General features: G+C 39.2%; 1 protein-coding gene across 7 annotated transcripts in view; it reads right to left on the bottom strand.

The window, feature by feature from the left end:
• rims2a (regulating synaptic membrane exocytosis 2a) overlaps positions 1-23,727 on the bottom strand; it is a 201,449-nt gene that overhangs the window by 165,582 nt on the left and 12,140 nt on the right. For 5 of the 7 annotated variants that reach the window (XM_047360424.1, XM_047360415.1, XM_047360417.1 and 2 more), the window contains exon 3: positions 3,006-3,038. The exons of the other annotated variants lie outside the window; for them this stretch is intronic. In XM_047360424.1, the coding sequence (XP_047216380.1) occupies positions 3,006-3,038 (33 nt within the window). The remainder of the gene's footprint in view (positions 1-3,005; positions 3,039-23,727) is intronic. 7 annotated transcript variants of the gene reach the window in all.

Here is a 23,727-nt window from a genome sequence, read left to right as displayed (position 1 = left end):
TTATCCTCAAATGACCTCTGCCTCAAGGCATTTTCATGCACAAAACTGTACTGCTCAGATTTTCAGATTTTTTGAGGCATTCTCTGTAGACCCCAGAGGTGGTTGTGTTTAGAACAGCAGGTTCTGAAATACCAGCTTGCCTGGTACCTATAACCACACCGCATTCAACGTCCCTTAAATCCCCTTTCTTCACATGTTAATGCTCAGTTTGAAATTCAATAAGTCACCATAACAATGCCTAGATGCCTGAATGCATTGGGCTGCTGTCATGTGATTGGCTGAATTGTTATTTGTATTACCAAGTAACTTAAAAGGCGCATCTCTAAAGGTGCCCATAAGTACAAGCAAGTACAAGGTAAAGTTGTCAACTACTTATCAAAAACTTCTAGTTTTGCTCTCACTACTTAGAATAACACTAACTTTTACACAAGTACAGCATTGATCAGGTGCAGTTCATAATGGTTGCATGTTTATTTAGTGTAGAAAAAAAAATTCAGAAAAGCCTTCTGTTAAATATGTATTATGCATCATACCAGTGATATGCAGTCAGTAAAATACTAGAAATGATAAGAAAAAAATTAATTTGTCCACTTGACAGTCCTATAAATTTGTTTTCTGTGTGATTTCAACTTATTTATGGTCAAAATCACTAAATTTGTGCATTGCCGATACAAATACATGGGAGATTGGCAATGTGAGGCAGTGAATAGCTGTGCCTCACCACCAACTGTGCTTTGTCACACACACTGACTGATGCAGGCAGTTGGCACATGCCCATTGTTGTCTCTCTTTATATCCTTAATATACATGCTGGATTACACATGTAATAAACATGCGGACGTCCCACAGTCTGTCTAATATATTTAATGAATGTGTGTGGCATATTTAATCTAATTCTAATTGGACTGGGTGAGGCAAAAAGTACCGTGCTGTACTGATAGAGGGCAGTGATGAGCTTTATAGGCACAGACAGCTAACAACAAGTTGCTGCATAGTCTTCAGCTTTGCATAGGGTACGGGTGTTTTCACATGGTTTTCAATGACAAGAACTTAAGCCATACACAAATTTAGCCTGACAAAATGGAAGATTACTTCTCAAAAATGGGAAAGGATTTTTTAAAGTTGAAACGGGAGTTTTTAAAGAGAGCAATATCATCTCTGGAGCTGGAAGATCTTCAAACAAGTAAGAGAAAGGTAAAACGCCCTTGGAGTGGTACACCTGAAAAGAGTGTGGAGTGCGTGGATTTGACCTGGCATTGAATGGGCAGCGTAGACTGGATATTAGTGTCCACAAGGTGAAGGTGAGGGAGAACTGGGATATTTTAAAACACTTGATTACTGCATCCTCCTTCCATGGACTTCATATACAAATAAAGATAAGATCATTCACAATTTGAATTAAAAAAAGAGAGATCAGCCACAATAAAAAAATTATTTTAAATAGTCAAATTTGACCTTAGATAAAACATTCTTCTGTTTTTCTTGCTATGTTACTGTTGAACAGTATAGAATTGATTAAAGCATAATTAAAAACTTTTGAAACAATTAAATGATTCGATAAAGGTCACAAATGAAATATAAGCCTCTGTTTTGGATTCACTTGTACATCCAACTCCAGAGGACTCTGTCCCTCACCAGTCATGAACCCCATCGCACATTACTGCTTCATACTTTGTTCACTCTGATTCTAGTGCACTGTTACACCCCTACTGATCACATGTTTTAGTACGGCTAGCTAAGCTGCTAGCTAGCTGCTGCTGTTATTCACAGTCCCAAATCTACGTTTAAATCTACGTGATGGTATACCTTTGTAAATTCAACATGAATTTCATGCAGCAGATTTGATACCCCTCATGTTGAGCCTAATAACAACAAACACACTTAAACACTTCTTAGGCACTATGTTTAAAACCAACCAAGGCTGAGCATGATTTGTATTGAGCTCCATGGGTCAGTGCTTTTTTTTTTATTCTGTTGGAAGTAGATCATACTGGGTCTGTGTTATTACTTACGCATCTGGTTCAGGCTTCTTGTCATTTTGGGGCTTTTGCTGGGGCTGAAGAACATTATTTACCAGGTCAGTGATCCCACTAAAGGGAAACCACCTGTTCAAATAAGCAAAGTGTGGCTGAAACATTGCAATCAGTTATTAATGGAGAACATAATTTGGCCAGAAAAGGAATTTTGGATTGCAGTGCAGTTTGAAGGAGTGAAAAGTAGCAGGAACATTCACTACAACCAGAGGAGATAGAGGAGAAGCCAGAACACCGGCAGAGCGGCAGTTGTGGGACCATTGACCTCCAGAAAGTGTCAGAAATACAATGGGAAAGTCAGAAGAGGACAGACATGTGAGACTATCAAAGTTACATTAGAGATAAAACTGGTAAAAAAAAACAATGGAAGCTCTACGGCCAATGGAAATGAGAGCTATTTTAAATGCTCGGCTAAGGGTAACACAAGTATCCCTTCTTCAAGTTTACAGGGGCAGCAGAGGTCAGGTTTTCCAAATAACCGATTTTAAAGAGAGATTGGATCAAATGAAGCTATAGTGCAGTAGAGAAGGACTGGATCATTAATTCCACATTTGTAGTTGAACTACAAGGCTGCACAAGCCAGCCAGAGTGCAGATGATACACTAGATGCAGATGAGCAGCCAAGTAGAAACCAGTAACAAGGGAAAGGTGTACAAGCCTGGCACAGAAACAAAAAAACGCCGGTATAAAGCAATGGTCATTAATGTCATGGATGTCAGCTGTTAAATCTCCATATAATTCACCTATCTAGCCAATGTTAGCTCACTGTGTGATGTACAAATATTTACTGATGACTTAATTACTGTAACTCTTGTGTCATCCAGTTGCCATCGCTTTTAGCCCATGACATTAATGCCATTTCTTTTATTTAGCCTCCAGAAGACAAGAAGAAAGCCACACAAAGCACACAGCACAGACTCTCAGGAAGATCTGTCAAAGCCTAAAGCACTATGGGTAATGCAGTTTACTTACTGTGCTTGCTGAAGTTTTGGTTCTTCTTTGATCCTAAAACATAAAAAGTAAAAGGGTATGGAGACCTCATTGCATACAGAAAAGAAACAGATGAGGAAAACAATGTGAAGACATAAAAATAATGATGTTAATAAAATACATGCATGACTAACAATATTTAGAACAATATAAATAAAGATTTAAACAACAATGGAAGACCGAGAATGGTGGAAAGTAAACATATACGTACATGTTAATGCAACTTTAAAGATGAAATAGCAAAAGTAAATAAATCAACTTAAAATCTATAATGACTGCTTCATGTGAAAACATTCTTTCTTTTAAAACCAGATGCTCTTGATGGCAACCATAGTTTGTTTTTTTTTATTGTCAGGCTTAAGCTTTCAATTATAAAAGGAAGGATTCCGAATTTTTGTTCACTTTCGTACTGCAAGTGAACAGCTGTCAAAGACTTTCACTTATGGACCCTGTCTGCTGCAGAATGACGCCAGTAGTATGAAGCACAGAAACACATCTACTATGTTATGAGAAAGTACAAAGCTAAACTTTTTCCACACCAAATTACCAACCAATGTTCAAATAAAATGACTCTGCAGACCACAAACATTTCTACACTTTAACAACATTCACTTAACGTTAAAACTGCTGTCAGACCAGTGACATCACCCCCTGTGCATTGTTTATGATATGTTGCCTCAGGACCTGGAGTTCAAATGGATAGTTTTAGAGTTTGCACCATTTCATTTACAAAGAATGTCTACAACTTTAAATATGTATTTATTGTAAAGCAAACAACAAATAGAATAAATTAACAGAAAACGTCAGCATGCATAACTGCTTACCTCCACCTAAAGTCAGTACTTTGTAAAGTCACCTTTTGCGGCAATAACAGCTACAGATTGCTTTGGATAAGTCTCTATGAGCTTCCCACATCTTGCCAGTGGGATTTGTGCCCACTACTCAAGGCAAAACTGTTCCAGCTCCTTCATGTTGGATCGTTTTTGCTTGTGAACAACGACCTCTAAGTCTAACCTCAGATTCTCAATTGGATTGAGGTTTGGACTTTGACTAGGCCATTACAACACATTTAAATATATCCCTTTAAACCACTCAAGTGTTGCTTTAGCAGTATGCTTTGTTAACTCCAAAGAGAGACAGAGAGGCAGACAAGCCAAGCAGTGCTTTTACTGTGGTTCTCCTGATCATTTTGTAGCTGACTGTCCTATTTGTCCGGGGCAGCCAAAAGACAGGGTCCACTAACCATGAAGGGGGGCTTGGCGGACCATTCTTTAAATAGTGAAGCCCCTAGACTCAGCTTGCCAGCAACTATCATAGTTAACCAACAAACTTTGACTATGTTTGCCGTGGTCGATTCCGGAAGTGAACAGAATTTAATTGACTCAGAATTAGTACACAAAGCCGGAACTGAAATAGAACCACTTGCTTCCCCGCGATCTGTGTTAGCTCTTGATGGACAGGCTTCACAGCGAATTACACATCAGACTAAACCCATTGACCTTTTGTTATCAGGAAACCATAGAGAGAAGATATCCTTTTTTGTATTTCCAGTATCACACGGCTCCTTGGTCTTAGGTTACCCCTGGTTGCGAAAACATAATCCTCATCTTGATTGGTCGGAGGATCGCGTTGAATCTTGGTCCATTAGTTGCCATTCCTTTTTCCTCCAGTCAGCGTTCGCTCCGAGCTTTTCAGAACAGAGTAGTGAGGAGAACGAGGACATTGATCTATCACATGTACCTCCAGAATATCATGACCTCAAGGGAGTCTTTAGTAAGAACAAGGCTTTGTCCTTACCACCCCATAGGCCTTATGACTGCGCTATCGACCTTCTCCCAAACAGAAATCAATGTTCTGCAGGAATAATCCGACCATCTTTTTCACCTCTTGGGGCCGGATTTTTCTTTGTAGGGAAAAAGGATGTGTCATTAAGACCTTGTATTGATTATAGTGGTCTTCATCAAATTGCTGTCAAAAACAAGTATCCTCTGCCACTACCTTCCTCAGCTTTTGAACCGGTTCATGGTGCTACATTATTTTCTAAACTAGATCTGAGAAATGCTTACCATCTTGTTAGGATCCGCCAGGGGGATGAGTGGAAGACGGCCTTCAAGACTCCACTCGGTCACTTTGAATACCTGGTCATGCCTTTTGGTCTATGCAATGCTCCTGCTGTCTTCCAGGCCCTTGTTAACGATGTGCTTAGAGATTTTCTGAACGTTTTTGTATATCTAGATGATATTTTGATCGAAGAACATTGAGAAGTCAAAGAACATTGAGGAGCATCGTCGCCATGTTTGCCAAGTACTTCAATGTCTTCTAGAAAACCGTCTCTTTGTGAAGAGTGAAAAATGTGAGTTTCACCAAACCTCTGTCACCTTTCAGGATACATTCTCGAGAGTGGACAGGTATGATCTGACCCCGAGAAGATTAAGGCAGTCTTGGAGTGGCCTGTACCAGACACCCGCAAAGCATTATAGAGATTCCTCGGATTTGCAAACTTTTACACATGCTTCATAAGAAATTACAGTCAGACAGCCGCACCTCTTACTGCATTAACCTCTTCAAAGGTTTCCTTTTCATGGCCACCTGAGGCTGAAGTTCCATATGGAACTTCACCATCCAAACCCTCCAACAAACCGCAGAACAGAAAAAACAATTCGCTGATCGACGACGCCAACCTGCCCTGGAATATCTGCCCCTCCAAAAGGTTTGGTTATCAGCACGTGATGTACCACTGAAGTCTATGTCCCAAAAGCTTTCACCTCGTTTCATCGGACCTTATGAAATTGAGACAGTGATCAGTCCCTCAGCGGTTCGTCTCAGTCTACCTGCAAGCCTTCGCATACATCCTATGTTTCATGTATCCCAGATAAAGCCCCTTCCCTGATTACTTTGCTAACAATAAAACCCGTAAAACATTTACTTCTGAGCGTTCTCTGTATGTGGGTCAAAACTGTACTGAAAATGACATGGCCATGTTTGTGTCAGACTTAGATTTTAAAACTGAAAGAAATCAGGCCACAGAGTTTGGGTGAGGGGATTTCACCAAATTAGCGGTGCTATCACTCTCTCTCTTTCAAAAAACTAAGGAACAGACTCCATTACAAAAGAACTGGTGCTAGCTTGGCACCAACCAGAGGCTAAAAACACATAATAACAAAAACACTGAGCATAGTCTCTCCTATATGCTGTTTTTTATTGTCCATCATCACATTGTGTATTTAGATCAAAGCACTGTATTGAGATGCTTTTGCAACATCTTAAGTTTAATTTCTAAATGCTGTTTGCAGTTCCATTTATAAACATTTGTCTATTGTATTATCACCAGCTGGTAGTTATAAATCATTATTTGATCCAGTGTGTGATGGCCATTTGCAGTAGTGTTTTATAAATGCTGATCAGAGGTCAGAAACACCGATTGGCATTGTAAAGAGTGTTCATGAACACAGACTATTGTTAAAAACAACATTTTTAAGCTTTTCATGTGATAGTAAGATATTTGTTTGCTGGGATAAAGAGGCTAAACATATGATTTGTGTGGATAAAATATTTCACCACACTGATCAAAGAAATTTAGAATACAACAAAGGTGGGAGCAAGTATTTTGTAGAAGAGATGTTTTTGTCTGTGTTAGTTCTCTGGCTGTAGAAAAGCACACCAGTTCTTTATTGTTTTTAACAGAACCAGGTAAAAACTGGCTCAGGCAGCAGCGTAGCACTAGAACAGCAGCCAAGAAGATGCATACACAATAAGACCAAATACAACCTTGGACTAAAACTGAAGTCAAAGCTGAAATCCTAGCTGGTGTTCACTGCGTAATTAGGATGAGAGCTCCAAAAACTCATCATATACTTCATGTTTTGTGCTGCTATATGGAAAGGTTTGAGGTTTATGTAAAGGCTGTAAAACATGGGACTTTTGTTGTTAGTTTTTTGTCAAACAGTTCCATTCAAGTTGCTTAACATTCTCTGTGGCTCTTAGAGAATTAATACCACTCCTTGTGATCAGCTCAAATAAAATCAAATAACAGAAGAAAAAAAAGATAAAAACATCATTGGCATTGGTGATATCACCATATTCATCTCATGTACAGGCTGATACAAATACATTTTAAGCTCAGCTTCAACATACACAGTGCACCATTTAAAGTTGAACTGGTATTTAAAATGCATTCTCTAACCATTCCCCATTACCAAAGCAGAGGTCAGACAAAAAAACACACACAGCAGCTGCTATATGACCATTTCACATGTCCCAAAATTTTGTATACCATCTGACACATGAAGCTGCCCCTTTAGCCTCTCTCGCTCTCCTGATTAGGGAGCAAATGTCACTTTAAGCTAAAGATAGACAAACTGCAGCTGAGAAACCCAGGGCAGAACCCCAAACACCTGACCATCACTTATTCATAATCACACAGTTAGCCTTAGAAAGCCATCAGACATGGTATGTGCTAATTAGAAATTGTCAGCTTCTCACCAAAGAGATAGCAACAACACGAAACATAGTGAATCACTGTTGCTCTAAATTTGCACCATCTAATGAAAACACAGATCAAGGTTCGCTGTAATCCTTAACTTCCAAAATACACTGCATAACTGCAACAACTAGATGAATTGCACTTTTCTCGTAAATTGGAACTGTTTAAAATTGCATGATGTAAAACCAAAGACTGAAGTAGCTTCCAGTAAAAAAGGTGACGCTAATGTAAGCGAGAGTCTTCTGAGAAAGCCCTCAGATTACTTCCTGGAAAGAGTTTAAATGGAATGTCAACTAAACTCTCATCCAGTCGAAGCAAACTGAAGCCTAAGAATGAAGTCCATTCAAAACAGAATTCCTTCTAATATTTTTACTAATTAAAGTGTGGTCATTGCTTTACCCAAACAAAAACAGAGACTGAAAAGAATATCAGGATGCAACAATGAAGCTTCACATTATACATTAGTGAAAGTCAGAATATTGCAGAGCAGGAAATCAGCCTGATCTGTCAGGTGGGTGCAAGAACACACGAGAGAAGACAGTCCTATGTACCCGTCAGTGTCGCTAGTCTGTTTTCCGATGAGCCAGTCCATATTTATCCTCTCACTGTGTTCTCCCGATGACCTGCAGTGCTGTTCTTTATTGATCCCATCAGCCCCGTCTCCGTGGTCGCATTACAAGCCTCATATTTATCTGATCGTGCCTGCTGCCTGCCAGCCTGCCTGGACAGCTGCCGGGCACTGGGCGCTTGTTTGTGTGCTAGCGTACGTCTATGCAGAAGTGTATGTGTGCACCTCCATCTCCACACATCCTTGTCTGCGCTGCACTCATGTGTGAGTGAGCGGGAGGCTTAGTGAGTGAGTGTGCTGTGTATTATTTGACATGGGGGCAGTAAAACGAGAGAGTGTAAAATGTCACAAGTGACGTATTCAGTATCCTGGCTGCTGAGGAGGCCTGTAGGGTTGATTCAGTCTCAGTTTTCCATCTCTTTAACCTGCATCCCATGAACTCCCTGTGACACAAGACAAAAACACAACCCTGTCACAGTTTAACAATTGGTTTCTTTTGCTCATTCTACACTTTTTATGTCACAATAGTAACAATCTAGTTTTAAGGGTTGTTACAGGGCTCCCGTGTCTTTGAATGGAGCTTTCACAGTGGCTAATGCTAGAGTGCTCTCTAGTGGACAAATGCATGTTTCATGAGAGAGACTGCACACACGCAGTACAATCGGAAATACAGGGGTTGGACAATGAAACTGAAACACCTGTCATTTTAGTGTGGGAGGTTTCATGGCTAAACTGGACCAGCCTGGTAGCCAGTCTTCATTGATTGCACATTGCACCAGTAAGAGCAGAGGGTGAAGGTTCAATTAGCAGGGTAAGAGCACAGTTTTGCTCAAAATATTGAAATGCACACAACATTATGGGTGACATACCAGAGTTCAAAAGAGGACAAATTGTTGGTGCACGTCTTGCTGGCGCATCTGTGATCAAGACAGCAAGTTTTTGTGATGCATCAAGAGCCACGGTATCCAGGGTAATGTCAGCATACGACCAAGAAGGACGAACCACATCCAACAGGATTAACTGTGGACGCAAGAGGAAGCTGTCTGAAAGGAATGTTCGGGTGCTAACCCGGATTGTATCCAAAAAACATAAAACCACGGCTGCCCAAATCACGGCAGAATTAAATGTGCACCTCAACTCTCCTGTTTCCACCAGAACTGTCCATTGGGAGCTCCACAGGGTCAATATACACGGCCGGGCTGCTATAGCCAAACCTTTGGTCACTCATGCCAATGCCAAACGTCGGTTTCAATGGTGCAAGGAGCGCAAATCTTGGGCTGTGGACAATGTGAAACATGTATTGTTCTCTGATGAGTCCACCTTTACTGTTTTCCCCACATCCGGGAGAGTTACGGTGTGGAGAAGCCCCAAAGAAGCGTACCACCCAGACTGTTGCATGCCCAGAATGAAGCATGGGGGTGGATCAATGATGGTTTGGGCTGCCATATCATGGCATTCCCTGGGCCCAATACTTGTGCTAGATGGGCGCGTCACTGCCAAGGACTACCGAACTACCGAACCATTCTTGAGGACCATGTGCATCCAATGGTTCAGACATTGTATCCCGAAGGCGGTGCCGTGTATCAGGATGACAATGCACCAATACACACAGCAAGACTGGTGAAAGATTGGTTTGATGAACATGAAAGTGAAGTTGAACATCTCCCATGGCCTGCACAGTCACCAGATCTAAATATTATTGAGCCACTTTGGGGTGTTTTGGAGGAGCGAGTCAGGAAACGTTTTCCTCCACCAGTATCACGTAGTGACCTGGCCACTATCCTGCAAGAAGAATGGCTTAAAATCCCTCTGACCACTGTGCAGGACTTGTATATATCATTCCCAAGACGAATTGATGCTGTATTGGCCGCAAAAGGAGGCCCTACACCATACTAATAAATTATTGTGATCTAAAATCTGGTGTTTCAGTTTCATTGTCCAACCCCTGTATGTATTTGCTTTATTTAGTCATCAGTGGTTCAAATTCAGTTTATCTACAAATAGAAACAAATTAAAGCTCTGTTGTCAAACCAAAAGGTTGAGATGCATTTTTTTTAAGTTTTACAAATAAAATTGAGGTATGTGTTTTGTGTGAATATCTAGTTCAGGTCTGATCTATTCTGATATATCTAAGTTGATCCTGATTGACTGATTGACTTAAAAACTTGTGTGTTGTAAAAACTGCAGCTAGAAATTTGAGTCTGGAACACTATTGTATCCTTAAATGGAAAATGTATAGGAAGCCTGAAACAGGTCTTTGGGCATTGTCAGAGACTGTTGGTAAAATCTCATTGAACAATGTCAAGAGCAGAACTACCAAATTGTTGCAAATCTTTCTGTCACAAGTTGTGAAAATGCTAAACTGCTGTTAAGATTGTTCATTCTAAATGTTTTCACTTAGCTTTGAATATTTTACTTATGAATGTTTTAGACATTTATAATGTTGTCACGTTAATCTCTTGTAGATACCAGGGATATACAACCTCATTTGCTGTATACTATTAAGTATATCATGAGATAGGTATTTATTTAATTTGATAGTTTTTGCTCTAACACAGAGCTAAAAACGAATCAATTCTGAAAACCGTGTTTTGATTAAATGTTGACATGTGGTAATGTACTGGTTGTAGAAGGAGTGACTGCACACACCAGCCACAGCAATGGCTTGCAAAAGACAATTTAGGTAAAAGGACATCAAAAAAGACTAAATCTGCTGTTTTTTGTTGCAAATTTCAATTAAAAACAAGAAACAGAAATCCTGCCAGTCTTAACCGACATTTATGTTCCTCCTTCTAGTCACTAGGACACATTAGTTCCTAACCACTTCGGTATTATTTAAGAAAAGCCTGCTATGAAGGCATGAGAAGAGAGGCAAGAAGGACTAGAAACAGCAATGTGACACTAGCAACACAAGTTGCTGACGCCCATTAAAAACCTCTAATTGCTTCAAATTCACCATTACTCACTCAATCAGTGAAAACTAGAGAAATCAGTGAGTGACCAGAATCTGAAAAATTTTCAGTTTGATTGGACCTGACCAGTGATACTAAAAGGAATTGGCTAAATTCGTATAAGCAGGTCAAAATGTCACTAAAAGATGTGTCGTTGAACCTCACTGTGTCACTATGCATCCTAAAGAACATATCAGGCAATTCTTCATCAACTGATCCAAAAAGCTTCCCTGGAGAACTAAACTACTTTAAAAGCGACTTTACAGTACATCTCTAGCATTTACTGTTTTGCCTGGAAAAACTGAGCATCTGAAATAAACTACACAGGAAGATGATGAATAATCAAAGCAGCAAGGTTCAGACTTTCATTTGAAACGTGCAGCTAGGAAATAAGGGAGATATTTTGCAAAGTTGAAATCCCAACATGGTTCATTGTGAGCCCAGAACCTTATGATTCTTTGCATTCTCTTGATAGGAATCTTTTGCATTTGGAAAAATCTTGCAGAATGCAAAGACTGAATTCACCATTACTCACTCAATCAGTGAAAACTAGAGAAATCAGTGAGTGACCAGAATCTGGACAATTTTCAGTTTGATTGGACCTGACCAGTGATACTAAAAGGAATTGGCTAAATTCGTATAAGCAGGTCAAAATGTCACTAAAAGATGTGTCGTTGAACCTCACTGTGTCACTATGCATCCTAAAGAACATATCAGGCAATTCTTCATCAACTGATCCAAAAAGCTTCCCTGGAGAACTAAACTACTTTAAAAGCGACTTTACAGTACATCTCTAGCATTTACTGTTTTGCCTGGAAAAACTGAGCATCTGAAATAAACTACACAGGAAGATGATGAATAATCAAAGCAGCAAGGTTCAGACTTTCATTTGAAACGTGCAGCTAGGAAATAAGGGAGATATTTTGCAAAGTTGAAATCCCAACATGGTTCATTGTGAGCCCAGAACCTTATGATTCTTTGCATTCTCTTGATAGGAATCTTTTGCATTTGGAAAAATCTTGCAGAATGCAAAGACTGATGGACACTTTGGCCTGGCACAGACACTACACAAAAAAGTACAAATCTGTTCTAAACCATTTGGGAGCAGGATATGGAGAGTGATAATGGAGAGTAATCTGGCTCAGTGGGTAAATACCAGCCATCCTAGCTGGTCAGGGAATGCCACCAGATGAAGTGTCTGTCTAAAGTCATTGAGTCAAGTGACACAGAAGGTAAACTTTCACAACTCATGCTATCATGATGCAGTAAAATGTCAACACAACATCATGCACAGGCTGAATAGGCAGGCTCTGTGTACAGGGAATTGCTAATGAGGAATCTCTAACAGAGATTTAATCAAAGAAATTAAAATTGCACATACATTTTAAAGATTTAGTACTGTGAAAATAGTCAATAGATGTGAGAGTTTAATTGGTAATTTAATGCAAGAAAGACAAGCATAATTTAAAATTCTTTATGGACAAATTTAGTCAAATCGTTTCAAAGATACTAGTCAGACTTTTCTATAAACATCACAAAAATTTACTTTGTCCCCAGAACAACATGCCATAGTCAATTTGTCAAATTGTTTTGCTATTTTGTTTTAAATTATTATTTACTAAAGCTTAAATCTACTTTTAAAAAAAACTGTTGCTCTGTTAACATCACATATGGCACAGGACAACTGATCAGACCTCTTTGAAGAATGTCCATTTGTATCTTTCTTGTTCATTTTTTATTGGAATTTCTGCTTCAAAGCTGTCGCATTGTGTTCGCAGCAAAACATTTGAGCTGTATGTGGGATCAGTGCATGGATTTCTGAGAAATTTGGCTATTGGTCATTATAAATTATGATCAAGATGTTATAAACCCCATTTAGTCTGGTTACTGGTTGATGTGTTCAAATAAGAGGACTTTCAGGTCTCAATGATATGTCCTGTAGAACTGCTGCTGATGATCGCCAGGCACACAGACGTATAACCCCACCATGGATAAACCTGTAGTACAGCCTATGCCATTGCCATCACTCTCGTTCAGACTGCATGCAGTGCCACTGTACCGGCATATTATTAACTGCTTAAGATATTACAAGCAGAATGCAGCAACGAGTCCATTTGCATGCAAAATATCAAACAGGACAGTTCAGAACAGTTACAGTTCTTAAGATTATCATCGTGCTCATCAACTCCAGTGATCCACAAGCCTGTGGGGGTCGTCGGAGCCAAACTCTGGCCCAAACATGTAAGGTTAAACCTATTATACCTAAAATGCTACTTGAATGCTTTAGAATCAATGTCAAAATCTGTCAAAAGTTGCTCTCCCACCATGTTGTTTACTAATGACTGCATATCAGCTGGAATCTCATGCTTCTTGTAATGTCATCCCCCAAAATACACAGCAACCAGAATAAGAAGTGTGTTTTTATTCACTGGTTTTACAGTGTCATTTTGTTGTATACTATTAGGTATATAATGAGATGGGCAATACATACATTTTATTAGATTTGATGATTTTTCTCTAATACCGAACTGAAAACTAATCAATTCTGAAAACCTTGTTTGGTTTATATGCTGACATCTGGGAATCTACTGGTGGTAGAATGAGTGACAGCACATACCAGCAGCAGCAATTGCTTTTAAAAGACAGTTTAAGTAAAAGGACATCAATCGCTCTTCACTGTTACATAAAAAGACAAATTGTTGCAAATTTTTGTTAAATCACAACAAAAAGAACTAATGCATTTTAAACCTGGTTTATGCACTTCTGTATAGACATCTTGACAACTGAATGGAGTCACCAGTTCTTAACCACTGTAAGATCTAAGAAAAGCCTGCTACAAACATAAGAAAAGGGAAGCAAGGGGGACTAGAAACAGTAATAAAACACTGCGAACAAAAAAAGTCCACTTGCTGATGATGGCCATCTAAAAACCTCTGTTTCAAATTCACAAATAATCAATCAATCGAAACTAGAGATGCACAGAGAAATCAATGGGTGTATTTGTTAGTTTAAAAAAATACCCCACTGAATTGTATCTTCAAGACAAACGTTATTTCCGCTAGTTTAGGCCTAAAAATCACTTTTTCTTTACTCAAAAACAACTTGAGTATTCTTTTGGTATATGTAATCTTGCTGCCAAAACACATGTCAGTTCTGAAATATATCACAATGTCTTAACCTTAGTGGCTAAAAAGTAGAGAAAAACAATGTCCCCGTAAAGTCTGAAATATACTGTACTTTCTGCTACTATATTATCCTAAACAACTCCAGAGTGTGTTATTCTACTACAGCCAGCTATACTAAACCAGTGAACATGTTGTAAATGATGTTAGTCTTTTTGCAGGTGATTATGTAAGTCAGAACTTCCTCGTCTACTGTGCAACTTGTAAATATTAAAGAAAGGTTGAGTGCACTAAAAATAGCAGGTCAATTTATGTCAGACAATTAGGTCGTGAGACACCTGTTCATTCAGCGGTAAATGCCAGGAGAACTGCTACTGAATATTTCCTCTCCACATCAAAGAGGATTAGGAGCAGGGGATAGGGCGCTGATAACTTCCTCAGGCGTGGGGCACAGGCATGTTGAGATAGGCAGGGCAACAGGGACAACAAGATGGCCTCAGCATGGCCGGCTACCACATCTGGGCCTTAGAAAGCAAAGATACGACTGAATGTGCAGGACCCACTCATCAGAAAAGGCAGTTTAACAGCAGACAAACGAGACCTCCTGACCAAGAACTAATATTCAGATTGCCAAACAGGAGTTGGCAACATCAAGTTTTTCTGAGCAATGGGAAGTGGCTAATCTGCAGCCAAATATAACTAAAAATCCATCTGTTTCCTTAGATTACCTGCCAGGATTCAATTGAGCTGCCTCATATCGCTCTTCCTGAAAGATTTCCAGGTGGCAAAGAGTCAGCTAATCACCACACAGCCTACACGTTCACAAGTGTATTTTTATGCAAAGTCTTACAAGAAAAATATGTAGACTATTCATTTTACAATCACATTATCATATGGTATAACACATGTCATTTATTCAAAAGTAGTGACCCAGCGTATTTGTATTCTAGCACATATCAATGCAGAACAATTATTTGTCTCTCCTGGTAAAGATGGGTTAGAAGTCTTTAAGTACATTTTAAGATAATAAATTGTTTATTGCAGCAGAAGAATTTACACTGAAAATGTAAGAAAAACAAAGGATAATTAAATGCAGTTTTATTCAGAGGGATTGAAATCCTGTGTGAAGAAATACTTATTTTTAACAAAATCCCAGTGGCACAATCATTGGTTCCACTGCTGTCAATATATCAAACAACCCCACATTCACAAGGTTGGAGCATACAGACATTTATTTAAAATCTATCATATATTTTTCATTTAAAACAGATCCTCCATTATACTGAACAGTGGGCAGGAGGTGCTTTTATACAAACATTGCTGTGAAAAAGTATTTGCCCCCTCACCGATTTTGTTTTGTTGATTTTTGAAATTTCAGATCATCAAACAAATTTTTTATCAAAATTAATCTTAAGAGTAAAATAAAGAAAGCATTTTTTGATTAATATTCTCATTTGAAGGGGAATGCTATCCAAACTAACTAGCTTTATGTGGAAAAGTAATTGCTCCCCTTGTTGAAACATGAGTTAACTTTCTGTAGAATCAAGAAATCATTTAAACTGAACCTGTCTGAAAACGGGAAGTAGGCTACGATCTCAAAAGGTAACACATCAAGACCTGATCTAAAAAATTCAAATTTTGTCCCTGAGGTCACAAAAGAATCCATAACAACTTCTAAAACACAACAGACCTGACTTGCATCAGATAAGGTCAGTGTTAATGCTTTTATCATTAAAGAAACAGAATAGGAAAAATGCCCCTACAACTTTTTGATGATCTGCAAGACGAGGAAATATTCTGTCGACTGATTCGAAAAAGTTGACATTTTTACAAGGTTTGTGTCTTGTTACATCTGGCATGTAAAACTAATAAAGCTTCCAAAACAAGAACATCATATTAGCAGTCAAACATGGTAGTGGTAGTGTGGTAGTCTGGGGCTGCTTTGCTTCTTCAGGACATAGATGACAACCAGAAATTCCTGAAGGAGGCTGTCTGCCCATTAGTTTGTGACCTTTGTGATTCATTTTTGCTGCCAAAGGTGGCACAACCAGTTATTAGGTTTAAGAGAGAAATGCTTTTTCACACAGAAACAGATTTTTTTGAATAGCTTCTTTTTCTTTAATAAATTAAATAATTGCTTGAAAAGTGTTTTTTTTTTTTTTTGTATCTATTCAGGTTATCTTTGTCAAACATTTGAATTAGTTTGATGATCTGATCTATAACAAAAAACCAAAGGTGTAAGGAGGCAAATAACTTTTCACTGCATTATATTCATACTTTATGTCACACCAGACCCACCACAGGAGTTAGTTGTCAAAAGGATCAATTTGCTGATCAGTGTATCTGTAGGATCAAACTCACACTGGGGAATCATGCAGTGGCCCTGTACTGTGCGCACCCATGGACTGAGTAGCTGCTGTTGACTTTGCTTTTAATCACATCACCACCTCCCACTCGTTCTCCAATCCTATATGACATCTTACAGTTGATAGTTGTTACTGGATTGTCACTGCCTACTGAGGAGGCTCAAGGGAGAAATATTGGTGGGTTGACTTAAACCCCGCAAACTGTGTCTGGACCTTTCAGATGTCCACAAGTAACACATGTAGATCATGGAAGGAAAATGTGGTCTGAAAGGAGCTTTAAGATGTGTGTCGTCCATAGGGTCCTGAACCTTTTTTCTCCAGAACTTAACTTCGTGGAACCTTTATATCTACCTAGACTGTTTTTAGTGTGTTCTTTGTTGTGTCTAAAAGTCGGGCCATTCATGTAGATTATGTCCCCTGATGCTGCTCAGGTCCTCCCCCTGCAGGAGTGCTGCTGCAGATCTGGGTACAAAGATCTTCACCCACCAAAACAGTGGAGTCCAGAATGTGATTAAAAACAATGAAATCAGACTAATACAACATTCATCTTAGATTGTTTCAGATTAATGTTGTTTTAGAGCGCTTCTGCTCTGCTTAAACTTAAAATCTGTTAGTGATCAACAATCCTTGGCAGCTGTGTTTGCTTTAAGCCCTATCTCAGAACATAAATGCTGAAAATTATTTGATTACATTTCTTAATATTATATTACTACAACAAATTCTTTTGACATTTTTAGGCTTTTACACATCTTTACCAGGGGTGATAATTTCCTCTGCATCTGCATGTGTCTGTTTGCTTTTTTAATTGTGCATGTCCTAACATGTTATTATTTGTATGTAAACACCAGGTTGCTTCTCCTGTCAGCCTGAAACATACATTTGTATTATATCTATATTCAGGGTGCTCTTAGCAGTTGACACTGCCCTGACTCCAATAGAAATGTTGCAAGTCCTCCCATTAATGGCTCAACATATGCATTGGGAACACCTGAGAAACTCAGATGTGTTTCGGCTTGTTCCGTAATGTAGGTGGACGGAGCCCATTTATTTCCCCCTCTTAATCCATACGATAGACACAGAAACATCACAACCACTTGGCCAAAACCAGTTCTACCTGATCCCAATATTCTCATATAATTTCCAGTCTTGTAATCCAGCTCTGGTTTTCCTTGTAAAGAACTGCCTAGTAGGTAAGTGATCTAGAAAATTAGGATTAGTAGTATTACAAAAAAACAGTTTTTTTGTTCATCATGTTATACTTTTTAAATACTCCCTCTAACTAATGCTCACCAGTCCAATATTTAATCAGATACATATCCTGATGTTGTTCCTGGCTTGAAGCAGTAGGTGGAATGTACTAAAAATATCTCACACTGAGGGTTATAATAGCTCAGCCATTGCAAACAATGAAGCGGTATTTGATACCTGGCCTATTGTTGCTCCACTCCTTCTTTTACCAGTTCATCCCTACAGGTCTTCAGCATTTGCACAAGCATGATAAAGGGCCAACACATACAGGTCCTTCTCAAAAAATTAGCATATTGTGATAAAGTTCATTATTTTCCATAATGTCATGATGAAAATTTAACATTCATATATTTTAGATTCATTGCACACTAACTGAAATATTTCAGGTCTTTTATTGTCTTAATACGGATGATTTTGGCATACAGCTCATGAAAACCCAAAATTCCTATCTCACAAAATTAGCATATCATTAAAAGGGTCTCTAAACGAGCTATGAACCTAATCATCTGAATCAACGAGTTAACTCTAAACACCTGCAAAAGATTCCTGAGGCCTTTAAAACTCCCAGCCTGGTTCATCACTCAAAACCCCAATCATGGGTAAGACTGCCGACCTGACTGCTGTCCAGAAGGCCACTATTGACACCCTCAAGCAAGAGGGTAAGACACAGAAAGACATTTCTGAACGAATAGGCTGTTCCCAGAGTGCTGTATCAAGGCACCTCAGTGGGAAGTCTGTGGGAAGGAAAACGTGTGGCAGAAAACGCTGCACAACGAGAAGAGGTGACCGGACCCTGAGGAAGATTGTGGAGAAGGGCCGATTCCAAACCTTGGGGGACCTGCGGAAGCAGTGGACTGAGTCTGGAGTAGAAACATCCAGAGCCACCGTGCACAGGCGTGTGCAGGAAATGGGCTACAGGTGCCGCATTCCCCAGTCCTGGGCTACAGAGAAGCAGCACTGGACTGTTGCTCAGTGGTCCAAAGTACTTTTTTTGGATGAAAGCAAATTCTGCATGTCATTCGGAAATCAAGGTGCCAGAGTCTGGAGGAAGACTGGGGAGAAGGAAATGCCAAAATGCCAGAAGTCCAGTGTCAAGTACCCACAGTCAGTGATGGTCTGGGGTGCCGTGTCAGCTGCTGGTGTTGGTCCACTGTGTTTTATCAAGGGCAGGGTCAATGCAGCTAGCTATCAGGAGATTTTGGAGCACTTCATGCTTCCATCTGCTGAAAAACTTTATGGAGATGAAGATTTCATTTTTCAGCATGACCTGGCACCTGCTCACAGTGCCAAAACCACTGGTAAATGGTTTACTGACCATGGTATCACTGTGCTCAATTGGCCTGCCAACTCTCCTGACCTGAACCCCATAGAGAATCTGTGGGATATTGTGAAGAGAACGTTGAGAGACTCAAGACCCAACACTCTGGATGAGCTAAAGGCCGCTATCGAAGCATCCTGGACCTCCATAAGACCTTAGTGCCACAGGCTGATTGCCTCCATGCCACGCCGCATATAAGCAGTCATTTCTGCAAAAGGATTCCCGACCAAGTATTGAGTGCATAACTGTACATGATTATTTGAAGGTTGACGTTTTTTGTATTAAAAACACTTTTCTTTTATTGGTCGGATGAAATATGCTAATTTTGTGAGATAGGAATTTTGGGTTTTCATGAGCTGTATGCCAAAATTATCCGTATTAAGACAATAAAAGACCTGAAATATTTCAGTTAGTGTGCATTGAATCTAAAATATATGAATGTTAAATTTTCATCATTACATTATAGAAAATAATGAACTTTATCACAATATGCTAATTTTTTTAGAAGGACCTGTACAACCTTGCTTAACATACAGCACCTTGCAAAAGTATTCATTTATTCTTTCAAGCAGAAGAAAAAGAATATTTAGCCCCATAAGTCAATACCTTGCAGAAAAACATTTGCTAAAAATAAAGCTGCAGGTCTTTTGAAACCTGTCACAATACTGATGCGTTTGTCCAATGTCAATTTTTTTATATAGCACATTTAAAAACAACAGTTGACCAAAGTGTTTCACAATTACAACAACAATCATAAAATAGCAAACAGAATAAAACTGTTATAAAACTAAATAAAACACAGAAGAGTTAAGAACTATTTCTAAGAACTATTTTGTCGGGATCTGGGTTGTGTGTGTGTGTGTGTGTGTGTGTGTGTGTGTGGGTGTGTGTTTGTATTGTGCTTGCAACACTGTCTCAGTGTTTCAGATGGTGCTGGGGGACAGGTGCGACTTATTCTGCTGATAGCTTGGAGGAGTACTTTAGCAGGAGGCCACCAGCACTTCGTCGCCAGTGTTTGCCTTCTGTGGTAACAAGCTCAGCCAATGCTAAGGCTATGCTTTGTCTTTCGATCTGGAATAACTTTATGTCCCTTCGCAGACTAAGAATCTGAACTTTGGATTTATATCACTGAACAACTGACTTTATGTCCAGGAGTTTTCTGGGTGACCAAGATTATCTACGTTCTGAGGACTTCATTTCCTAATTAATGTTCCCGTCTGGATTATCGACCAAGCTGGCAGTTTCCTGCTTCCTCCATCTCCAGGACCTAAGGATAAGCGTACCCTGTCCACCCTCCAACGCAGTATCTGCACAAACAAACTCAATTGTCTCCAAGCTCACCCAAGAAGCACCTTAGAAATCAACAGAACAAACTCTGCTACGACAACCTTGATCCCGAATCTCTCTACCCCTGGCGACCTGACCTGGCGACCTGACCGCACCTACTTGGTAAGCCGTTCACTTCTCTATCTGAAATTCTTGCCGTTCACTCAGTTACGTTTGTTCCCTGTTTTCACCAGTTCTCTTCCCCTCTCCCCTTAACAGTTGGAGTTTCGCCTGTTTACGTTCCTGATTATTTTGTGGCACAATAAAATATAATTTCACTCATTCTAATTTCTCCGGGGTGTTCTTCTGTATGTGGGTCAGAGCTATTACGAAAATGACATATTTAGAATCGATCTTGGAACATCAAGGAGAAACTGCCTGGCTGACAGGAGTGCTTTTAAAGGTGAACCATAGGATGGGGCTAGATCAATTAAAATTTTAAAAGTGAACAACAAAATTTTTAAATCAATGAGATGACTGACAAGAAGCCTATTGAAAAATTTTAAAAGGGAAAAATCATGCAAAAATCCACCTTTTAACCCATAAATACATTTTATTGTGTACTTGAAAAGTTGAATTTAGTCTCTCCAGGTGCTGCGTAAATATCTTTATATTCTGTTTGAGCCATATTTTTCAATCCGTTTTTTTTCTTTTCTGTTCTGTTTTACATTTTTTAAACTTTTACATCACAGTATTAGCTGTGGAACAGCTAAATAAGGACACGGATCTCTGACTGACCAATATTGTATATCTGTAATTTTTATCTCTCGCTGCAGTTTTGTAGTCCAAGCTCAAGTATGCCGAAGCTGCAAGTGGATAAGTCTAAATGTTCGGTTGTTGAGTGTATTAACCCACACAAATCATTACACAGTCAGCATCAGAACACTTCAAAGTGCCTGGGTAAATTGTATTTTTCAGTGGGAACGTCAGTGGGAACTGACTATTTCCCCCACTTCAAGGACAGCTCCGCCAGTATTAAGATTTGCTGAAAGACCTAATCTGATTAACGGGTCAGTTCCTTCTTTCTGTGGAAACAACGAACACAGCAAAGCGGTAAGCTGCAAATGACGCTAAAGTGACAAACTTTATTTTAGACATGAAATTATTGTGTTCTAAAATGACGTCCTGGCCATTGTGTTGATAGCAGTAGCATCATGCCTTCTGCTTATTTTAGTGCTGTGTCCTGCTTTTAGCTCCTTGAAGACAGAACCGTACTGCAGGTTTTGAATAATATTACATAAACAGTTTTACTTTGTTTTTGCTGTTTTTCTTTTGTTTCTGCACCGCTAGATAATTGTATCTCTGTTATCAAACAACAAAAATAAGATTTCTCACATTTTTCAAAGTGGATGACCTCAGTCTTTTTGTTAAGGTTAAGAAAATTTTACCTCATCCAGATTTTCAGCCAGACAGTTTAATTAGGGTGTCAGTGCATTCCTGCGGCTTAGTTTAACTGGCATCTATGCCTGAATGTCATCGGCAAAACAAGAAATGGTATCTTATGCTTCCTAAAGATAAACCCTGTCAGCAACACGTACAAAACAAACAGCAATGGTCCCAATAACCATTCTTCCTTGGAAAATAAATAGTCAGAGTTAAAGGAAAGTATCCATGAACAGCAATAATAAAGTTTTGCCACAGATTCTCCATTTTGAATCACATCTGGACCAAAGCACATCGGACCAAAGCAACTTCTTCCACATGTGTGATGTGTCCCCTGCATGGCTTGTGGCCACCCCTAAAACACTCTTTTAATGGATTTCTTTTAACACAAACTTTCTTCTTGCTACACTTTTATAAAGGCCAGATTTGTGGAGAGCATTACTTGTAGATGTCCTGTCTACAGATCCTTACACATGAGTTGTGGCATTCTCCACAGCTGCTGCAGCTGCTCCACAGTTACTGTGGACATACTGGCTGCTTTTCTGATAGGTCCTCTCCTTGGTCAGCCTCTCTGTTTAGCTGAATGGCAATGTAATTTGTAAGTAATTGGTTTTAAAAACCGTGTATCGTTTTTCACCTACCATCCAACCACGTACCGCTCTGTGTTGGTTCCATCACATGAAATCTAAATAAAACACACAGAAGTTCTGGTTGTAACATGATGTGAAAAGGCTAAAGGAATATGTTTGTAAGACACTGTGAGACACACAGTTCAAAGATTAGCACATTCATCAAATGGACAGATGTGTAACTATCACACACTTCGACTTCAAATAAGTTGAATTTGACAACTCTAAACATATGTCTGATGGCGGACAGATCTGTTTGACCTTGGTATCTGTAAAATCCCAAATGAAAAGATTCCCTTGCATCAATCGCCTCTTTGTGCAGATTTAAAGCCAACCATGCAAACAACCATCCAGGATAAGACAACCGGTTTCTGACATGCCAACGCTCCAGTTCTTATCAAATTACTTTTTGTATTTTCACTGAAAAGGAAGTTCTGTTGTTTGCCCATCCTCTACCTTCTTGGCCAGCTACTACTTCATCATCAAAATGATGGTACAATACTTTATCAGGATAAGTATTATTAAAGTTCTGATGAGGAGTCCAATCCCAGGATGAAATATTCACCTTCTGTGTTTTACCTGTGTTGAACATCATTATTTGAGTAAAAAAAAATAGGCTTTTTTCCTTCTATGCTCATTGTAATACAGTGCATTAAAAACCATAAAAAAGCAGCACAAATACCCACGAATGGATTAAAATCCTGAATCCTTGAAATATTGCCTCTAAAGCACTCATAGTCAAAATGTGCAGAATACAGGTCACACAGTGGGGTTAAAACTGTGCATTGGATTAATACAAGGGTTATGACTGCATTAATGGTGTCACAATAATGATCGCCCTTTATCCTTCAATACAGTATTTACCGTAGCTTGTTGCCTCGGTAATCTACCTACAGCAGCATCCTCATCCACAGCACATGTGCTACTAAACATTTAACCTCCTGATCAGTGCCAAACAAGCAACAATTAAATAGCATTTACCAGAATATTTTCACTACCAATGCCACTGTCTTTAAAGCTTCCAATAAAGCTTGCATTAGCAAATGTAAAGTAATATTACAGTTTCACTGCACCACTTATTACATAATGCAATATTACAACTCCCCTGTTGAGAGGTCTCTACGGAGCAAGTGTGTGTGTGTGTGTGTGTGTGTGTGTGTGTGTGTGTGTGTGTGTGTGTGAGTGAGTGTATTTACTACATGTATGTGTGTGCGACGGGCAACTACAGGATGATCTGAGCTTGTTTAAAAAAAGCACTGGATGGTGTGAGATTTAGGCCAAACAAAGGTGCGTTTGAAGGGCCCGATCGG

The sequence above is a fragment of the Girardinichthys multiradiatus genome, chromosome 3, assembly GCF_021462225.1.
Source record: "Girardinichthys multiradiatus isolate DD_20200921_A chromosome 3, DD_fGirMul_XY1, whole genome shotgun sequence".
NCBI lineage: Eukaryota > Metazoa > Chordata > Actinopteri > Cyprinodontiformes > Goodeidae > Girardinichthys > Girardinichthys multiradiatus.
This window is presented reverse-complemented; position numbering and strand designations above follow the sequence as displayed.